The sequence below is a fragment of the Rhinolophus ferrumequinum genome, chromosome 18, assembly GCF_004115265.2.
Source record: "Rhinolophus ferrumequinum isolate MPI-CBG mRhiFer1 chromosome 18, mRhiFer1_v1.p, whole genome shotgun sequence".
In the NCBI taxonomy this organism is placed as follows: Eukaryota; Metazoa; Chordata; class Mammalia; order Chiroptera; family Rhinolophidae; genus Rhinolophus; species Rhinolophus ferrumequinum.
This window is the reverse complement of record NC_046301.1, coordinates 40,240,007-40,257,107: the sequence shown is the minus strand read 5'-3', so window position 1 is coordinate 40,257,107 and position 17,101 is coordinate 40,240,007. Positions and strand designations below refer to the sequence as shown.

At 53.9% G+C, this 17,101-nt stretch overlaps 1 protein-coding gene across 1 annotated transcript; it reads left to right on the top strand.

The window, feature by feature from the left end:
* Positions 1–4,590: 4,590 nt before the first annotated feature.
* Positions 4,591–16,458, top strand: PIN1 (peptidylprolyl cis/trans isomerase, NIMA-interacting 1). Its single transcript, XM_033135014.1, has 4 exons — positions 4,591–4,733; positions 6,675–6,887; positions 14,895–15,005; positions 15,883–16,458. Exons 1-4 carry the CDS (start codon positions 4,676–4,678, stop codon positions 15,990–15,992), a joined length of 492 nt encoding a protein of 163 aa, XP_032990905.1. The 5' UTR covers positions 4,591–4,675; the 3' UTR covers positions 15,993–16,458.
* The last annotated feature ends 643 nt before the right edge of the window (positions 16,459–17,101 follow it).

The window sequence follows — 17,101 nt, the reverse complement described above, 5'->3', positions numbered from 1 at the left end:
TTCGTTGTTGTCATCTTTGAGTGAGGGCTATCTAATGAGGGGAGCTTGATATCTGGTTGTCACTATACTCTCAGTACCCAACTACTCAGTAAGAGCCCAGGGTTGAGTGAGGGTTCAGTGAGGGAGGAGTAAGCGAGTAGATTGGGAGCCTGTGTAGCAGCCCCGACCTCTGGGGCTTGCCATGGGTCTGTGAAGGGCAAGAGATCCTGGGATTATTCTCATCCTAATAGACCAAGGAGCCTCTGGGTAGGGACAGTACATATAGTTAGGAATACAGGTTCTGGATTCAGACAGACTGGGTGGAATCCCAGCTCTGATACCAACAGCGACCCTGGGCAAGTTACTTACCCTCCCTCAGCCTTCATTTCTTTTTCCAAACTGCAACTGATAGTGTTTACTTTATTGTCCTGTCGTGAAGTATAGATGAGATAAAACATGGTTAAACATCTACAGTTCCTGGCGCTTATGAAATCCTAGTGGACAGAGCAAGACTGTGGCATAGGCTGAAATTTGACTGATCTTACGTAGTAGTGGGATTTGGGGAAGTCAGCCTCTCTGATCCAGAGTGTTCCCCTCGAGAAAGGGATACCATGATGGCTTACATCTCAGTGAGATAATGCAGTTAAAATAACACGATGTCTGATAAATAGTGCTATTAGGTGTCTCCAGCCTTCTCCCATGTGTGAGCAGACGACGCCAAACACTCCATCTCTGTTCCCCTAGCCACAGACCCTGGGGTTGACCTTGGCCCTGTCCTTTCCCAGAGCGGCATTCTGGAGCCGTTCTCAAGAGCTTCACCCACAACCTGGCTCCATCCCTTCTCCCCTCTCTTGTATTGACCTGCCCTGTCCTCGGTTCACAAACACAGTCGAGTGTAGTCCACTGACCCTTCCCTTCCCCCAAAGTCCCCCCAGCCTTCTGCCTTCCCTTCACTACCAAGCTTTTTTTTGTTGTTTATTTGTTTCTTACTACCACCAAGCTTCTTGGCAGCTGCACCTGCCAGCTGTCTGGGGGCTGCTGGCCTGTAGCCCATTGAGAATGGTCTCTCTTTGGTCTCCCATTACTCACCTCCCTACCTATCTGTTGGCTTCCCTCCTGTCCCTAGGACTCCACTTCCTCCTGACATGTCAGACATGTCTGTTTCCTGGTACCCTGGCCCTTACTGCATTTACAGCTCAATCTCGCCCCTTACTGTCTGTTAGAAAAACAAACCCAACAATTTTTTTTTTAACTACACGAGGGACTTGACAAGGTAATCCCTTATTAATTTCAAATCAGCCTAGAAAAGTACATGCTAAAAGTAAAACCCCTTTCCTCACCCGATTCTCTCTGCTGAGGTCAGACCTTTTCTAATGTATTTTTATAAACTTCAATTTGGTTTTTAAAAGATGTCTATGCTAATATCTGGTTCTTAAATAACATTCTCCAATAAAAGGAACTAGGGCTTCTTGGAAAAGTGATTGGTTCAAGAGCCAGGGCAGGGAAAATACAAGCTAAGCGTGGAGCATCTTGTGGTGTCAGGAAGTAGGAAGTGCTCAATTAAAAGGATGGAAACATGGAAAGAGCACAGAAGCCAGCCTATGAAAGAGCTCCCAGTAACCAAATTTGGAACAACTTGAGCAACAAAATAACGATAGTATTGGACTATAACCCAAAGAATAAATACCCTTGAGCCCATGATCATATCAATAAATAACTGAATATATAAATAAATGGAGAAGGGGCAACTCGTCATTACAAAAGGATTTCAATTAATAAACGTAGACGATTAGAGGAAATAAGAAATCATCCACCATTGGCATACCATAGTAATAATTGCTGTAGGCAAGATGCACTGATAAATGCTAAACTCGGTGGGTAAAAGTTTAAGCAGAAGTAGGATATTTGCACACTCTCAAAGTATCTCCTCAAAAGTATTTATTCATTACAATAGTAACTTTAGAAACTGCCTAGACCAAGTGATCAAAGTTAATATTGCCAAGTGTGGCAGGCAGCCTGTAAGATGGCCCCTAACGATCCCCCCATTCTGGTATTCACACCCTTGTGTAATCCCTTCCTCTTGAGTATAGGCTAGACCTCGCTTCTAAGAAATAGGACATGGCAAAAGTGGTGCACTATCACTTCGGAGATAAGGTTGCAAAGAGACTGGATTCTGTCTTGCTTGCTCACTTGCTCATTGATGAAAGCCAGCTGCCATGTTTTGGAGAGGCCGCCAGCCAATAGCCAGTGAGGAACTGTGGTCCTCAGTACATCTTGTTAGCAACTGAATCCTGCCAGCAGCCACATGAGCAAGCCTGGAAATAGATCCTGCCCCAGTCAAACCTTCAGATTAGACCACGGCTACCCCTGCTGACACCAGCTAAACTGCCTGGATTCCTGACACATAGAAACAGAAAATAAAATGTTACTCCCCTAAATTGTGGGGTAATCTGTTATGCAGCAATAGATACCCTAATGTAACCAGGAATACACTGCAACACCGTCGATCACCTGGTATGATGCACTGAGAAGGGCACGACGACTCTGGGGTACCCTTCCCAATAACTTCAATCGAATCATGAGAAAATACTGACAAACCCCACCATGACAAAACATCAGAATGAAGGCCAGTTCTACTCTTCAAAAGTATCAAGATCGTGCAAGACAAGGAAAAACCTAAAAACTGTCACATACTGGAGGAGACGAAGGAGACATGACAATGTGGATGCAAGTCTAGTTAATAGTATTATACCAAAGTTGATTTCTTAGTTTTGATAATTACTCTATGGCAGAGTTTCTCAGCTTTGGCACTGTTGGCATTTGGGGCTGGATAATTCTTTGTTGTGGCGGCTGTGCATTATAGGATGTTTAACAGCATCCTTGGCCTTTACCCATTACATGCCAGTAGCATTTCTCTCCCCCGACTTGTGACAACCAAAAATGTCTGAAGACATTACCAAATGTTCCCTGGGGAACGAAACCACCCCTGGTTGAGAACATGTTCCTTTACTATGTACAATGCTAATATAAGGGAAGTCTGGGTGAAGGGCATATGAAACTATATTCTATACTAAGTCTAACATATTTTTCAAAAAGGATTATGCTAACATGTGCTTGTAAAAAAAAATGAAAATCATATTAAAATCTAAGTTGCTCATTTCTTCACCTGCATCACGTGGCAGCCATTATCGTATTTGAATGAATCCAGAAATTCTCTATGATATAAACCTATAGTTTTTACACTTTTCAATTAATAATACATACTCTACATACTGATACTGTTCAGCAGCTTGCTTTTTATCTTTGATATCTTTCTATAAACGATGTCATTCTTTTAAAGCAATTTTATTTGTTGGTTTTTGTTATGCTTTTCTATGTACTATCAATTGCTATGCTGTACTATGATTTGCTTTTTTTTGCCCAGCAAACACATTCTTGCTATGTATAGGCCAGGCACTGTTTGAGTGCTTTATATAAATTAACTCATTTGATCTTTACATCAAAGGTATATATGAAATATATTTCATTTCTTATCCTCATTTTGCAGATGGTAAAGCTGAACAGCAGAGGTTAAGTAATTTGTTCAAGGTCATGGTAAATGGTAGAGCCAGGCTTCAAACAAGTAATCCGTCTCCTGAGTGCTCTTAGCCTTCTACCGCATCCTGTCTCTACTTTCTCGTGAACATGTTTCCCTGTGTTTTATGTCACTGCGCCTCATTCTTTCTAAGTCATATGAGGGTCAGTGCTATAGATGAACTGTAATTGAACTCTTCCCTGTTGGTAATCTTTGACTTCCATAGCTATCTCCAGCCCTGGGTCCCCCACCACCTCCTCAGTGCCCCATGGGTGCCACAGACTCCATTTTAAATAGAATCAAACTGAACTCATCCTCCCACGCTTGCCCCCTTCTGTGTCCCTCTCTGAGTGGCAATGCCATCACCCACCAGTCACCAGGATAGAGGCAAGAGACAGCTTTGGAGGGAATAAGTGATGTAAGTAGGTTCCAAAGAAAGTAGAAGGTGTTTGGGTCATTGGTAGAGGGAAAGGGTTAGACTTGCACAAAAAAAATAAAAGGGGATGGGTTAGCTTGGGACATCTGGAGGAAAGAGATGGGAAGAGGGAGGATGGAAGAGCCAAATTTAGGCTTCTGGTGCTTAGCTGCTCATCACCAAGGCAACTGCGTTGCTGTGGCAACAGCAAAGCCAGCATCTCTTCTCCCAAGTACCTCGTCAGCTACCGTTACCTCCACACCAGCCAGACACTTCCGTATAGGGGGCTGCGGCCCTCCGGAAACGGCTGAGGAAGGCGAGAATTGCTGCTGCAGTAGCCAATCGGATGGGCTCTGTGGCGAAGGACGCAAAGGAGGAGTTGGGACTTCTTTGAAGCTCGCCAAAGGGCTTTGAGAAGGCGGGAGTATATCCCTTCCCCACCACTTACAGGACCAGGAGAGGAAGGGGGCGGGGTCGGGTGAGGCCGACTAGGGGGGGACCGGGACCCAGGTAAATGTGGGGAGGATCCGCCCACTGTCGCTTCTGTGCAATAGAAAGCCAGAAGTCCAGTCCGGACAGTTGGAGTGCCCAGTGAGCGTCGTCTCCAGGCCCTGGTGCAAGGCAGGCCTAGCCAATCGGTGGCGGCGGTGGGCGGGCGGCAGAGGCGGTGCGGCGGAGGCGGAGCGGGCGCTGCGGCAGGAGGGAAGATGGCGGATGAGGAGAAGCTACCGCCCGGCTGGGAGAAGCGCATGAGCCGCAGCTCAGGTGCAGCGGGGGTCGGGGCTGGGGCGGGGCCGCGCGGGCCTGTGGAAGCAGGGCTCGAGCTCGCCTCTTGGGCGCGGTGTAGTTGTCCGATTTCCATGGGATCTTGGCTCCTCCGAATCGTCTAGGGTAACGGCCCCGGCCCGCCCTGTGGAGGCTTTGAGCCTCAGGAGCCAGGAAACCGAAGGAAACTAAGGCGGGGATGGGACCGGGAAAGCCTAGGGCCCTGTGGGGGAAACGGGGGGAAGGGGCCGGTGATCCTACGGCACTCCTCCGAGGGATGGTCTTGGTCCTGCCGACCGGGCTGACACTTTTCGGCCTAATGCACCTGACGTCGCGGGGAAACGTCTGTGCACCCCGCTGGGCCCGGGGGCACCCCTGGGGGAGGAGACCCTCTAAACCCATGCTCAGGGCGTGGCCCTAGAGTTGCCCGGCCTCACATCCCCAACCTACTGCTAACACGCGTGCCATCCACACCTAATGCTGAGCCTATGGTGAAATTCTGCCCGAGGACGGCCCCCGTGCTGGGGCCCGATTTAAGGCACATGTACAGTAATGGCAACACCAGGGCACTTTTATCAGCGTCGAGCATTATGCCGGGCGTTTTAAGTGTTTTCTGTCACTGAATGGCCACATCTCCTGGAGGTTGGTAGTCATTACCCCTATCTTGCAGGTGAGGAAACTGACGCCAGAAAACTTAAGGAACTCGCCCAAGGTCATTCATTTCAGGGGGTGGGGGCTGAGTGTGAGGTTAGAACCCAGTTTGTCTCCAGAGGCCCCTGCCCTTGTCACTGCAAACTGCTGAGAAGCAGGCCCCGCTCTCATTCCACTGCCTCCATTGCCCATAGCAGTCAAAGTCGCAGTAATAATTCTGGTTTATTGAACGCCAGGCACTCTGGTGAGCACTTTGCATACATCATCATTTTCTCTCCACTTGCACCAACCCCATAAAGTCTGATTGTCTCACTTCACTGCCACTTTTCAGCTGAGAACACTGAGGTTGGGAGAACTAGAGCCCACTGCCAAGGTTTTAGAGGCCGTCGTGGGTTCCGCTCTCTCCCACCCTGCCTCAGCCCTGGCCTGTGGCTATGGCCTGCAGCATAAAACTGATGCACTGTCCAACTCTGGGCCCCAACTCCTGCCATTCCTGCTCTGCTCAACCCTGACAGCCCTCCTCAGGGGTGACATTCAACCCTTCACGGTGCTGGGCACAAGTCCTCCATGTAACCCAGGCAAACTGGTTTTGTGGAATGATACCCCGTCTCTCCTAGGTCCCTCTTCAGGCTTCTTGTGTGCCGTGTTCGCTCCATGCTGCTCAGTCCCTGCCTAACGTCTGGCCCCCAGTAATGCTGGCCCCTTGGTGCAGCACAGTACGCTGTAGGGGAAGAGAGCTGAGCTTTGGTGTCTGACACGCCTGGGCGCAGTTGTGCCTGGAGCCCACTGAACACTCAGGAAACATACCTAGTTTTGTCATCTATAAAAGGAATATAATCATAGCTATCACACTCTTAATGTGTGCCAGGAGCTATCCTGAGCACTTTACAGATAAGAACTCATTTAGTCCTTACAATGGCCCAACAAGCAGGCGCTGTTGTGTCCGTTTTACAGGTGAGAAAACCGAGGCCTGGGGAAGGTAGATCATACAGTGAGTAAGTAGCAGAGGCAGATTTGAACAGGCAGTCTGGCTGCTGAGTGCATGCTTTGAACCACTCCGTCTCCCCCACCCTGGCTTCCTCTCTACTGTCACCCTGGGTTATTCAAAGTTATCAGTGACTGAAGTTATCCTGTTGTCTCATTTGCCGGCACCTAGAATGTTAGCTCCCTAAGGGCTTGTGGCACGTGGTGGACACAGTGGATTTGCTGAATGATGGCATCTCATAGACCAGTTCCTTATCCTGGCCTATGAGCAGGTCCCAGCTGAATTCCTGCCTCCTCTCCCTTCAGGCCGGGTGTACTACTTCAATCACATCACTAACGCCAGCCAGTGGGAGCGTCCAAGTGGCAACAGCAGTGGCGGTGGCAAAAATGGACAGGGGGAACCTACGAGGGTTCGCTGCTCACACCTGCTGGTCAAGCACAGCCAGTCACGGAGGCCTTCGTCCTGGAGGCAGGAGAAGATTACCCGGACCAAGGAGGAGGCCCTGGAGCTGATCAACAGTGAGCAGGGCTGGAGATGGGCTCTGGGGGGCAGGGCGGTTGGTACCTCTCCCCCTCCAGGGGCCAGAGTGGGCCTTGTACAAATCACACCAGACCCTCCATCCCACTTGCTCAGCTGTCAGGTGTGGCGTTGGCCAACACAGAAATGCCTATATGTGACATGAGCCTGGCCCAGATGGCCACCTCTTCCCACTAGGGACGGTAGGACCCAGCCTTGGAGCCTGGCAGACCCAGGTTAAGAGGGTAGCTATGTTGCCCTGTAACCTCCATGACCTTGGGGATTCAAGTCACCTCCATGAGACTCAGTTTTTGTTATAAAATGGGCAGCGTCATATATTGTCTATAAAATGGGCACCTCTGAGGGCTGTTGTGAAAATTCAGTGGGATGAGACAGTGCATGAAGCACAGTGGGCCCTCAGTCAGTCGGAGCTATTGATGATAATATCATCAAGCAGGTTTCTGTGGCACATGTGTGGGTGGGTCTGGAAGAAGGGGGAGGGGGAGGGAGGTTGGAAAAGTAGCAGCACAGAACTAGCCAGCAGTTATAAGTTAATTCTGCCCCAAGACAGGGGGCTGTTCCTTGCTTTGTTTTGTGTTTTCTCCACAGTCTAGAGCAGCAGTTGGTAACCTTTTTCTTAAAAGGCCAGATGGTAAATATTTTAGATTTTGTGGGCCATACAGTCTCTGTCAATTCTGCTTTGTAATATAACAGCCATAGACAGTATGTAAACAAATGGACAGGGCTGTGTGCCAATAAAACTTTGTTTACAAAAACAGGCTATGGCTCGTGGGCCATAGTTTGCAGAACCCTGGTCTAGAGCACTCCAGTATAGCTGCCACTACCTACATGTGGCTATGTCCATTTACTAATTAAAATTAAGTGACACTAAAGCTTGGTTCTTCAGTCGCACTAGCCACACTTCAGGTATTCAGTAGCCACATGTGGCTAGCGGCTGCCATCTCAGGACAAATAGAAAACATTTATGTCCTTGCAAGAAGCTCTGTTGGACAGTGCTGGTCTGGATCTCACGTGTGGTTTTATCATCCATTTAGCCTTTCCCACTAGAGACCCCCCGACCCCTCCCTGGCTGTTCTTACACCACATAGCTGGTCCTTCACCCACACCCAGACAGCCTGAGTTCCCATCCAGCTCTGCCAGGTCCTGGCTGTGTGACTTTGAGCAAGTTACTTAACATCTCTGAACCTCAGTCTCTTTCACCTATAAAATTAGTATCATAATAATAGGACCCAACTCATAGAGTAATTGTAAGGACTCTGACGTAATGCAGTAAAGTATGAATAATAGCACCTGGCATCTAGTAAATGTTCTATTATTGCCAGTGGTTATTGTGGTGGTTATTATTAGCACAGGCCTGGCAGAGTGCACACTCAGTTAGTATTGGCTATTGTTTGACTATCATATCACTTGGTCCAGTACTTGGCCCACACCCCCCATATGGTGTCTGGCATAATTGGCACCTGTTAACCTCATGCCTCGTAGCCTTGTAGAGAGGAGCTGAGTTCTTGCGCAGAATGTTGAAGGCAGATGAAAAAGCTCGCCTCCAGAGCTCTGAGGGCAGGGACTGTATCGGTCTCTTACCCCATTATATTCCCACCACTCAACACACAGCCTGGTCCATCTTAGCTCTCACAGCATTGTTTCGTGAACCAATAGGAAACGAGGAAATTGCCTCCTGGCAGAGAAAATAACAGAAATAAAGGCCTGCGGGCTGGGCTGCAGCCAGGACTCGGGAAGGCTGAAGAGGGACCAGACCCTTCAAGAGCAGGTCCTGGCCAGGCTGAGACCCCAGAGCAAGGCAAAGAGTTTGAGGCCTTTCCTGCAGACAGCAGGAAACACATGGCCACGTGTGGCTGGAGAGGGGCCCTGCTGTGCTACACTTTCAGGAAAGAGCTGTGTGGCTGGAAGGTGAAGGGCCAGGGAAGCCAGAAGGCCCAAAGCCCAGGCTGGCTGGGACCCACTGTGAGCGATGAGGGGAGTCTGGTTGCCTCCACGGAAGAGGAGGAAATGGTGGGGAAAGCCCAGAAAGAATCCTGAGATGATGACCTCTTGTGTCTTCCCAGCTGAAGTGGTCTCTGTTCTGAGGTTTCTGGACCACATGGGAGTAAGCAAGAGGTAACAAGCATTCAAGATTGAGTGGCAGGAGGTGCCACCCCTGGTAGCAGGGACTCACTAAATCTGAGGAGCCCAAGGAAGAAGCATTGGGGAGGCAGCTGGGAGAGTAAGAGCCTGGGTTCAGCATGGCATCCAGGCCAGAGGCAGAAACTCTTGGGACAATCCTGGCACAAGATGGCAGGAGGCTAAGGCAGGTAGGCGCAGTGAGATCTCAGCATGGCTTGGAAGGAAAGCTGTCAGGCTGAGGGGACTGCCTGGAAGTGGCAGGTGAGGGTGCCTCCCCCATCTCTAGGATGGACAGGGGTGTGCGTCTGGTGGGGCTGTCGCTGCGGGGGGCCTTGAGAGTGCTGAGGTCAGCTCGGGCCTTGGGGAGGGTTACCTTGGCAGGAGCAGGGGGGCGGTGCCCCAGTAAGCTGCTAGGCCCTGGGGCTTTACCTTAAGTGGATGCAGCCTGGGATTGTTGGCAGGGGTAGGGCGCCTGCCTCTGCTAGAGGGCCTGCTGGAAGCTGGGGGAGGAATTGCAGCTAGAGGCAATGTGACTTGAACTTGGGGGCGGGTGGGAAGGGTGGTGCAGATTCTAGAGACATGGAGGAGGCAGAATCGAGAGGACGGGGTGATGGATTAGATGCGTGGGGAGGGGTAACGTGAGGGCCAGTGTGGCCCACTTGTGGCCCACCCTGGAGTCACACACAGATGGATCCTGTGCCAGGTGTGTGGCCTTGAGCAAGTGTCTTCATTCTCAGAGCGTTGGTTTCCTTTTCTGTAAAATGGGGGCAAGGTAGCCATGAAGATGCAGGGAGTGCCCAGCAGAGCAGTAGGCTCAGTGTCCAGTGCTCACTGTCTACGCAGCGGAGCCTTGACCTCAGTCCTTCAGGCGAGTGTGGGGGGCCAAGGTCAGGACACGGCCTCTGCTCACTGACAGCCCCTGCTGCTTCCCCGAGGCCCATGGGAAGAGCTCTGGGCAGGGATGTGGAGGCCAGTGGGCTCCACCGGCAGACCCTCAGGTGACGTTGGGCGGTGACCTCCCTCTCGGCCTCAGTGTCCAAGACACTGAGATGGGCCAGGGCAGGCTTCCTCGGGGGTTAGGAGGGAGCAGTGAGACGCAGGCATGGTGCCGTGTCCGCAAGCTTTGGGCCTTGGGGCCTCCTTTTCTCGAATGGAAGTGGATGTTCCCCCTGCCATGAGCTTGTTCCAGGTGCTCAGGAGGTCAGGATCTGGGCAGCACGCTCTGTAGCTGGCAGCCTGGGTCGGAGGCTCAACAGTATCCATTTAGAGCCAGTGCTCCTCGTTGCCCAGAGGGGATAGGCTGCCTGCAGTGAACCAGCACGTCCAAGTTTTCTGCTGAGACTTCTTTTTCCAGCGTCGGCTCGCTCTGCAGCTGCTGGACTGCGGTCAGGGATCCGAGGCCTGGCTGCCCGTGGTGCCGGTGTCCTTGTCAGAGGAGGCCAGGCCGTGGAGAAGCCCTCCCCACCTGCTCCCCTTCCCTCTGCCCCAGCATGCCCAAGGCCCGAGGGCCCCAGGGAGACCCCCACACATCCCCATCCCCAGAGTCTGAGGGCCACTGAGCGCCTTTGGCCCAGTGTCCCCACTCCAGGTTCTTCCAGCCTGCTGGCTTCAGGGTGGGGGTCTCTGGGCCTCTCCTGCTGGATCTGGGGTCTTCTGGGATGGCAGAACTAAGCCTGTCACCTTTTTCCTGTCTAGGCTCCTTCCCTAGATTGTCTCCAAACCCTTTTAGGGTTAGAGACCACCACATTTGTTCACTCACTGTCCCTTAAGTGCATATGCTGTATTAGCTCGGGCTGCTATAACAGAATACCAGAGATTAGGAGTTCGACAACAGCTATTTATTTCTGACAGTTCTGGAAGCTAGAAATCTGAGATCAAGGTTCTGACCGATTCAGTTTCTGCTGAGGGCTCTCTTCCTGGCTTATAGGCAGCCACCGCCTTCTCACTGTGTTGTCACACAGCCTTTCCTTGGTGCTTGTGCGTGGGGAGAGAGAGGTGGAGCTCTCTGGTGTCTCTTCTTATAAGGACACTAATCCTGTTGGATCAAGACCCACCCTCTGCTGGTAGCACCAAGGTTGCCGGTTCGATCCCCGCATAGGCTACTGTGAGCTGCACCTTCCTTAAAAAAAAATAAAAGCCCACCCTCATGACTTTGTTTAGCCTTAATTATTTCCATAAAGGCCCATCTCCAAGTACAGTCACATTGGAGGTTCGAAGCTTCAACATAAATTTGGGGCACACAATTCAGTCCATGTTATGGGAACTGACGGCTAGTAACTGTCAAGGGCTTGTTCTGGGCCAGGCCCTGCTCTAGCAGTAGCTCTTTTACTCCTCACAATAGCCATCCAGGGTGGGAGCTGCTGATGAGCCCATTTTACATGCCAGGCAAATGAGGCTCCAAGAGGGAAAGTCACCCACCAAGGTCACAGAGCTCAGGAGCAGTAAAGCTGGGATCTGAACACAGCACTTGAGGTCCAGAGTCCACCCTCCTCGGCCTCAGGGATATATATGATCTGCCAACAGAGGCAGCTGCTGTTTTGTTGTGCATCCTGTATCAGGGGTTCCTGAACTCCCCGAAGCAGGTGGCAGGTGCCTGCTCCAGACTGGGCTCCTTGAGAGGCCACCTGGGTCTGCCGGCTCTCAGCCCGTGCCCCGGCCAGAGCCTGGTTACATGAGGCACTGTCTTGGTGACCGGTGTTGACTTAATCAGGCAAGGTCTGGGCATTGCCAGGAAAAGGCCAGGGAGGGTTGCACTTCCTTTCTTGCATCCTCTAGCACTTGACTTGAGGTTCACAGAAAAAAGGCATGAGATTCCAGCATTTCTGCCAACAGAGCCCAGTGGTGGATCCCTCGCCCTCCTTCCCCATGGCCTGTTCCTGTCTCATTTATTCACGAATTCCTTCAATGTTAGTGGACACTCGTTCTGTGCACAGCACTGGGTGCTGGGGACACAGCAGTGAGCTAGGCCGACCCAGCCCCTGTCCTCTAGTATGAGGCAGGCGACAGACGCACAAACAGGACGGTGGTAAATGCAGAGCCCCGGGAGGTCCCTCATGCAGCGCAGTCTTAGGGAAGGCTCCCAGGTGAGACCAGAAGACAGCAGGTGAGCTTCAGGCAGGAAGAGGCCTAAGCGAGGGTGGCATTTAGGGACACCATCGAATTGGCGGGATGGGTGGGGGTGAGGTGAGCAGAGGAGCAGGGCCGGATGGGAGGGACATTGTGGTGGGGTGTAAGACTGAGCTAAGGTCATACCGGGGTCAGGAGGTTCCCTTGCATCTTGGCTTGTGGCTAGGACCAGACAGACCCCTGAAGTTCAGCCTCTAGAAAGGTGAACTCAGGAGGAAAGCATTTTTAAAAAAATATTTCAGGCTCCATCTAAGCAGAATATTTCTGAGAGCTGGCTGGTTAGAGGAAGATTTGGGTTCTCTGAAGGGGGGGCATGGCAAAAGCTTGTCGGATATTTAGGCCAATAGTACTTGCACCCTGTACTTCTTGGCCAGGCCATCTAGTCTCGGGGGTCCCTGTGGCCAGGCCCACAGCCACAGCTGCTGGAGAGGGAGGCCACATGGTGCTTGTAGTGGGCTTAGGACCGGGCCTGGCTCCAAAGGTGCTGGGCGGACAGTTGTGCCTCCGGGGGGCGGGCAGGTGCACGGGCAGGGGGTGCTGCATCGTGTGCTGGCGAATCGAGGTTCAGACAGAAGGAACCTCGGTGCTGTGTGGGTGAGAGCGAAGGGGTAACGGGCATCAAGGAAGAGGGGTATTTAAGTGACATCTGGTTCAGATGGGAGTCACCTGTGCGTGCTTCTGGCACAGGGGGACCACCTAGCAGCCCCAGGGACGTGTCCTGACCACACCAGGGCAAATAGGCAGAAGCCACTGCAGCGTCCACGCCGTAGTGGCTGGGGTTTGTGTCACATCAGCAAGCCTTCCTGACCTTCAGCACATCACTGTGGTGGCCAGGTCAGACTGAGACGTACCAGCGAGGACGACCAGGGATGGGCAGATCAGAGAGAAGTGGGGACAGCCTCATCACAGGGACATGCAGCCCACGTGGAAGGGAGAATGGTGACAGCAAGTGGCATTTGTCAAAGTCTCACTCTGTGCCGGACACTGTTCTGCTTGTCACTGTGTCCTGCTGGTACATGACAAACGATTCAGACTCAGAGGCAAAGGAGTGGGTAGGACGGGACAGAGTGACAGGGTGACAGTGGTGGTCATGGGAGCGTCAAGCTGGTCAGATACCAGGACCTACAGTTGCTGCTGTGGTGTCAGCGAGATGGGGTGACAGGCATACAGTCAAGTTTGTGCCGTTTTAACTGCAGTCCCAGGCAGATGGAGGGTAGTGACCTTAAGATCAAACGAGCCTGAGGCTGACGGGCCCGGGGAAGTTTGCAGCAGCCCAGCGTCAGGCAGATGCCCCCAGCTGGGTATCTGGGCCCCAGGGCACCAGGTAGACTAATCCACAGTGTCCCTGTGCTGCTCGGACAGGTACCAGGCAGGCGTGTCGCAGCCTTGTTAGGTCACACAGTGGGTGGAAGTGTCACGGTGTGCAGACACCCTGACAGGTGTGACAGGGTGACCCTCCCATCTGAGGCGTGACCCACGCCCCATCACTGAGCTGGTGCGTGCGTGGTCCTGGGCACCCCCAGGGGCCTCAGGGAGAATGCCCCCAGTAGAGTGGCTGTCAGGACGGCCATGCAGGCCCAGACCAAGGGAAGTCTGGGGCCAGGTGTCCTGGGAGCCCTCCCTGGGGCTGCGCCTGGAGGCAGGGAGGAGCCTGGCAGGGATGCCCAGAGCAGGATAGGGGTGTTTCAGGGAGGAAAGGACGGGTTCCTTTCCGCTGGCTCCAAGGGCTCCACCCTGGACTCAGGAGAACAGCTGCTGGCTCCTTCCTACCCACACACACAGCAGTGGTTCTCTGCGCTTTCTGCCCCCCAAACATTAAGTTGCACAGATGCTCGTTGCTGGCCCCTGCACCCTCTGCTGGGAGCCCTTTTCCTCAGTCACCCTTTTCCTTCCTTCCGTCAGCCTCGGCCTTCTTCCTCCAGGGGCAATCAGGATCCAATGGGGACAGTTTGAGCTGTACAGAGGGTGAATCTGGTGCACTGCCAGCACACCCTTTTGGGGTAGCTGGGAGAAGAGCCATGATGGCTGTCTCTGGGGCCATCATAGTCCATGGGAATGACAAGTGACTATTCCCAGGGTCTCTTCATTGCGCCAGTAAGCAGCCCAGCCCTTCCCTCTGGCTTACGACAGATGGGGACAACTGAGGCTCAGGGGCCGAGGACGTGGCCAGCTCCTGTGGCAGAGCCGGGCTCATGCCCTGGCCTGCCTTTCTCCTAGAAACTTCTAGAAAGCTTTCCCACCACTGCCCTGGGAGTCTTAGGGGGCCCTAGTTCCCAGCATCCCTCTTTGTCTTGTTTCCTGGGGTCCCCCCCAGTGAGGCCTGGAGGTAGATTTTCTCTCAGAATATGTGTGGGGGGTGGGAAGAGGTCATGCTAAGTTCATGTTATATTTATGTGCAGTGGGGATGGTGACAAAAGGAGCAGGGGTTTAGGACCGGGGTGTGAGACCAGCATGGCTGTTGAAGTCACTGCAGTGTCACATGCATGTGGAAGGCACCACTCATGGACACCTGTGACTCCAAGCGTGACGGCACATGTGTGCAGGGAGAAGGCATTTGTGGGTGTGTTAGCATATGGGGTTGGCGAGGGTTCACGTGTGTGCGTGGGTACACGTGTGTGGGTGGGTACACGCGGTAGGGCAGGCGTTGCACACCCCTTTCTCAGCGATGTGCCAGCGTCCATCTGGAGCCCTCACCGGGCCCCACCCCGCCCCTGAGAGGTCTGTGCCTCATGTGTCTGCAGGCTACATCCAGAAGATCAAGTCGGGAGAGGAGGACTTTGAATCTCTGGCTTCACAGTTCAGTGACTGCAGCTCGGCCAAGGCCAGGGGAGACCTGGGTGCCTTCAGCAGAGGTGCGCAAGCGATGGGCACCCCCAAGCCCCGGGGACCCTCTGTCCCACAGCCGGTAGAGGATGGGGGAGACGGCCCTTGCCGCACAGGCTCGCGGGGTCCACCAGGTGGCAGCACAGTCCCTCCCTCAGGCTCCGGAGGCTGCCTTGCTGCGGGGGGCGGGGGTGACTGCAGAGCTTCTCCCCGGTGTCATTCCCTCTTGGGATAGGGAGTCAGCCTGTGTTCTTCTCTGCGCAGTTGTCCCCATCACGGGCCTGCCAAGCTGCCATTTGCCTGTCCTCTTGGGGGTATAGGGCAGGGCCCCTTGAGAGCCCCAGGGCGTGGCCTTCAGAATCCTCCGCCCCGCCCCGCCCCCCTCCCAGGTAGGGAACCAGGGCTGAGGGGACGGGGGCGGGGTCCGATCAGCAGCCTGAGTTGAGGCTTGTCGGGCTGGGGCAGTGGGAAGGGAAGAGCAGAGGGGAGCCGGCCAGCACCTCCTCTGTCCTCCTTCCCCTTCATCCTCTTCATCCCTGAGGTACCCAGGATGGGGTGAGGGGTAAGGTAAGGAGCTGCCACCTACCCCAGGAGGCAGGCAGGGCAGACCACGTGGAAGGCCTGGAAATTGGGCCCAGGGAGACGCGTTCATCACTAAAATGCGTCTCTAAGCACGCAGCAGTGACAGCAGCTCTGCCTGCCATCCCTCATGCTGTCCTCAGGCTTCCTGGAGCCTCCTTAATGGCCCTGCCAGCCCCAGCTGGGCCGCTCAGCCCTGTGACAGGGCCATAAACCGCGTGACCCATGAGAGAGGCTGGGCGCAGGTGGGAGCCCCGTCCGGCCGCCCTGTCTGGTCCTGGTCTGCAGCCGGGTCCCGACCCCACACCATCCTTCATGCTTCCCCAGGTCAGATGCAGAAGCCATTTGAAGATGCCTCCTTCGCGCTGCGGACGGGGGAGATGAGCGGGCCCGTGTTCACGGATTCCGGCATCCACATCATCCTGCGCACGGAGTGAGGGGCAGCTGGGCCGCACACCCCGCTTCCCACCACCAGCACCCGTGGGTGCCCCTCCCTGCTGATGCCACACAGTATTTATTGTTCCCACAATGGCTGGGAGAGGGGCCCTGTACCTTTAGGGGGCTCCGTGTCTCCCCAGGCTGGGGCTGACCCCGCCAGATTCCCCTCCCCTTTAGGGATTGACTTCAGAAGGGCAGTGGGGCGGGGAGGCTCCCAGAGCTCCCAGACCCTGGGGGTGGGGTGACCTGTCCCAAAGGGAAGGCCTAGTTAGCTGAGCTACCCCCTGTGTCCCCCCAGGTCCAGGACGGGGGCAGGAGGGCCTTACGTTGTTTCTGGTTATGCCATGTTATTCTGTGCGGTCGCAAAAAGCGAATGTTCCATGTGGGGCCCAGCTGCTCCCACCTTGGGGCCCTCTGAGCAGCAGTGCAGCACCCTCCACACCCTCCATTAAACCTGGAACCACTGCTCTGCGTCCTGGTCTCATTTCCTCCCTGTCGCGGCACAGTCCTCTCCCGCCACCCCTGGTGTTCAAGGGTCCAGGCTGTCTCCTCCCCAAGATGCCTCTCTTCACCCTGGACCCAGGGGTGTCCTCCAGGAATTCATCCCAGTAGCCAGACTCCAGAGAAGTGGGGCATGGTACAGTGCCAACTGTCCTCAAACTTGGGTGTTCAAGAATGTTCTAGAACGCAAGGGCCCTGCTTTGACCCCACAGAGGGATTCAGCAGGTCAGGTAGCTGGGGATTTGCACGGGATCCTTGGGAAGCCAGGTTTAAGCCCCTCTGCTCTAGGTGCTCTCTGCACCCCCTGACTCCCTCCACACATGGGCCACCCCAGTTAGAATGAATGATTCCCACACCCTGGTGCCTGCTTCCCTGGCACGCCACCTGCTCTTCTGGCAGGTTGTGCCTGGGTCCTGCCGCCTCTGCAGATGCTGTTACCACAGCAACGGGGGCCAGCCAGGAGGGGAGGGGACTACTGCCTAGCCCTCATGGAGTAAGGCTCTCTGCTGGAACATGGGAGGGTGGTGTCCTCAAGCAGAGGAGTTCCCTGTGGCAAATGGGGCAACTCTCCCTCCTCTCGGGGCACCTACTAGGGTGGGGGTCTGTG

What these genes read in the sequence shown, in the direction of transcription:
- PIN1 (XM_033135014.1), top strand. Translation starts at nt 4,676, where the DNA reads ATGGCGGATGAGGAGAAGCTACCGCCCGGCTGGGAGAAGCGCATGAGC. An exon ending in GCGCATGAGCCGCAGCTCAG is followed by an intron (nt 4,734 to 6,674) that starts GTGCAGCGGGGG and finishes CTCTCCCTTCAG; the next exon opens with GCCGGGTGTACTACTTCAAT. An exon ending in CCTGGGTGCCTTCAGCAGAG is followed by an intron (nt 15,006 to 15,882) that starts GTGCGCAAGCGA and finishes ATGCTTCCCCAG; the next exon opens with GTCAGATGCAGAAGCCATTT.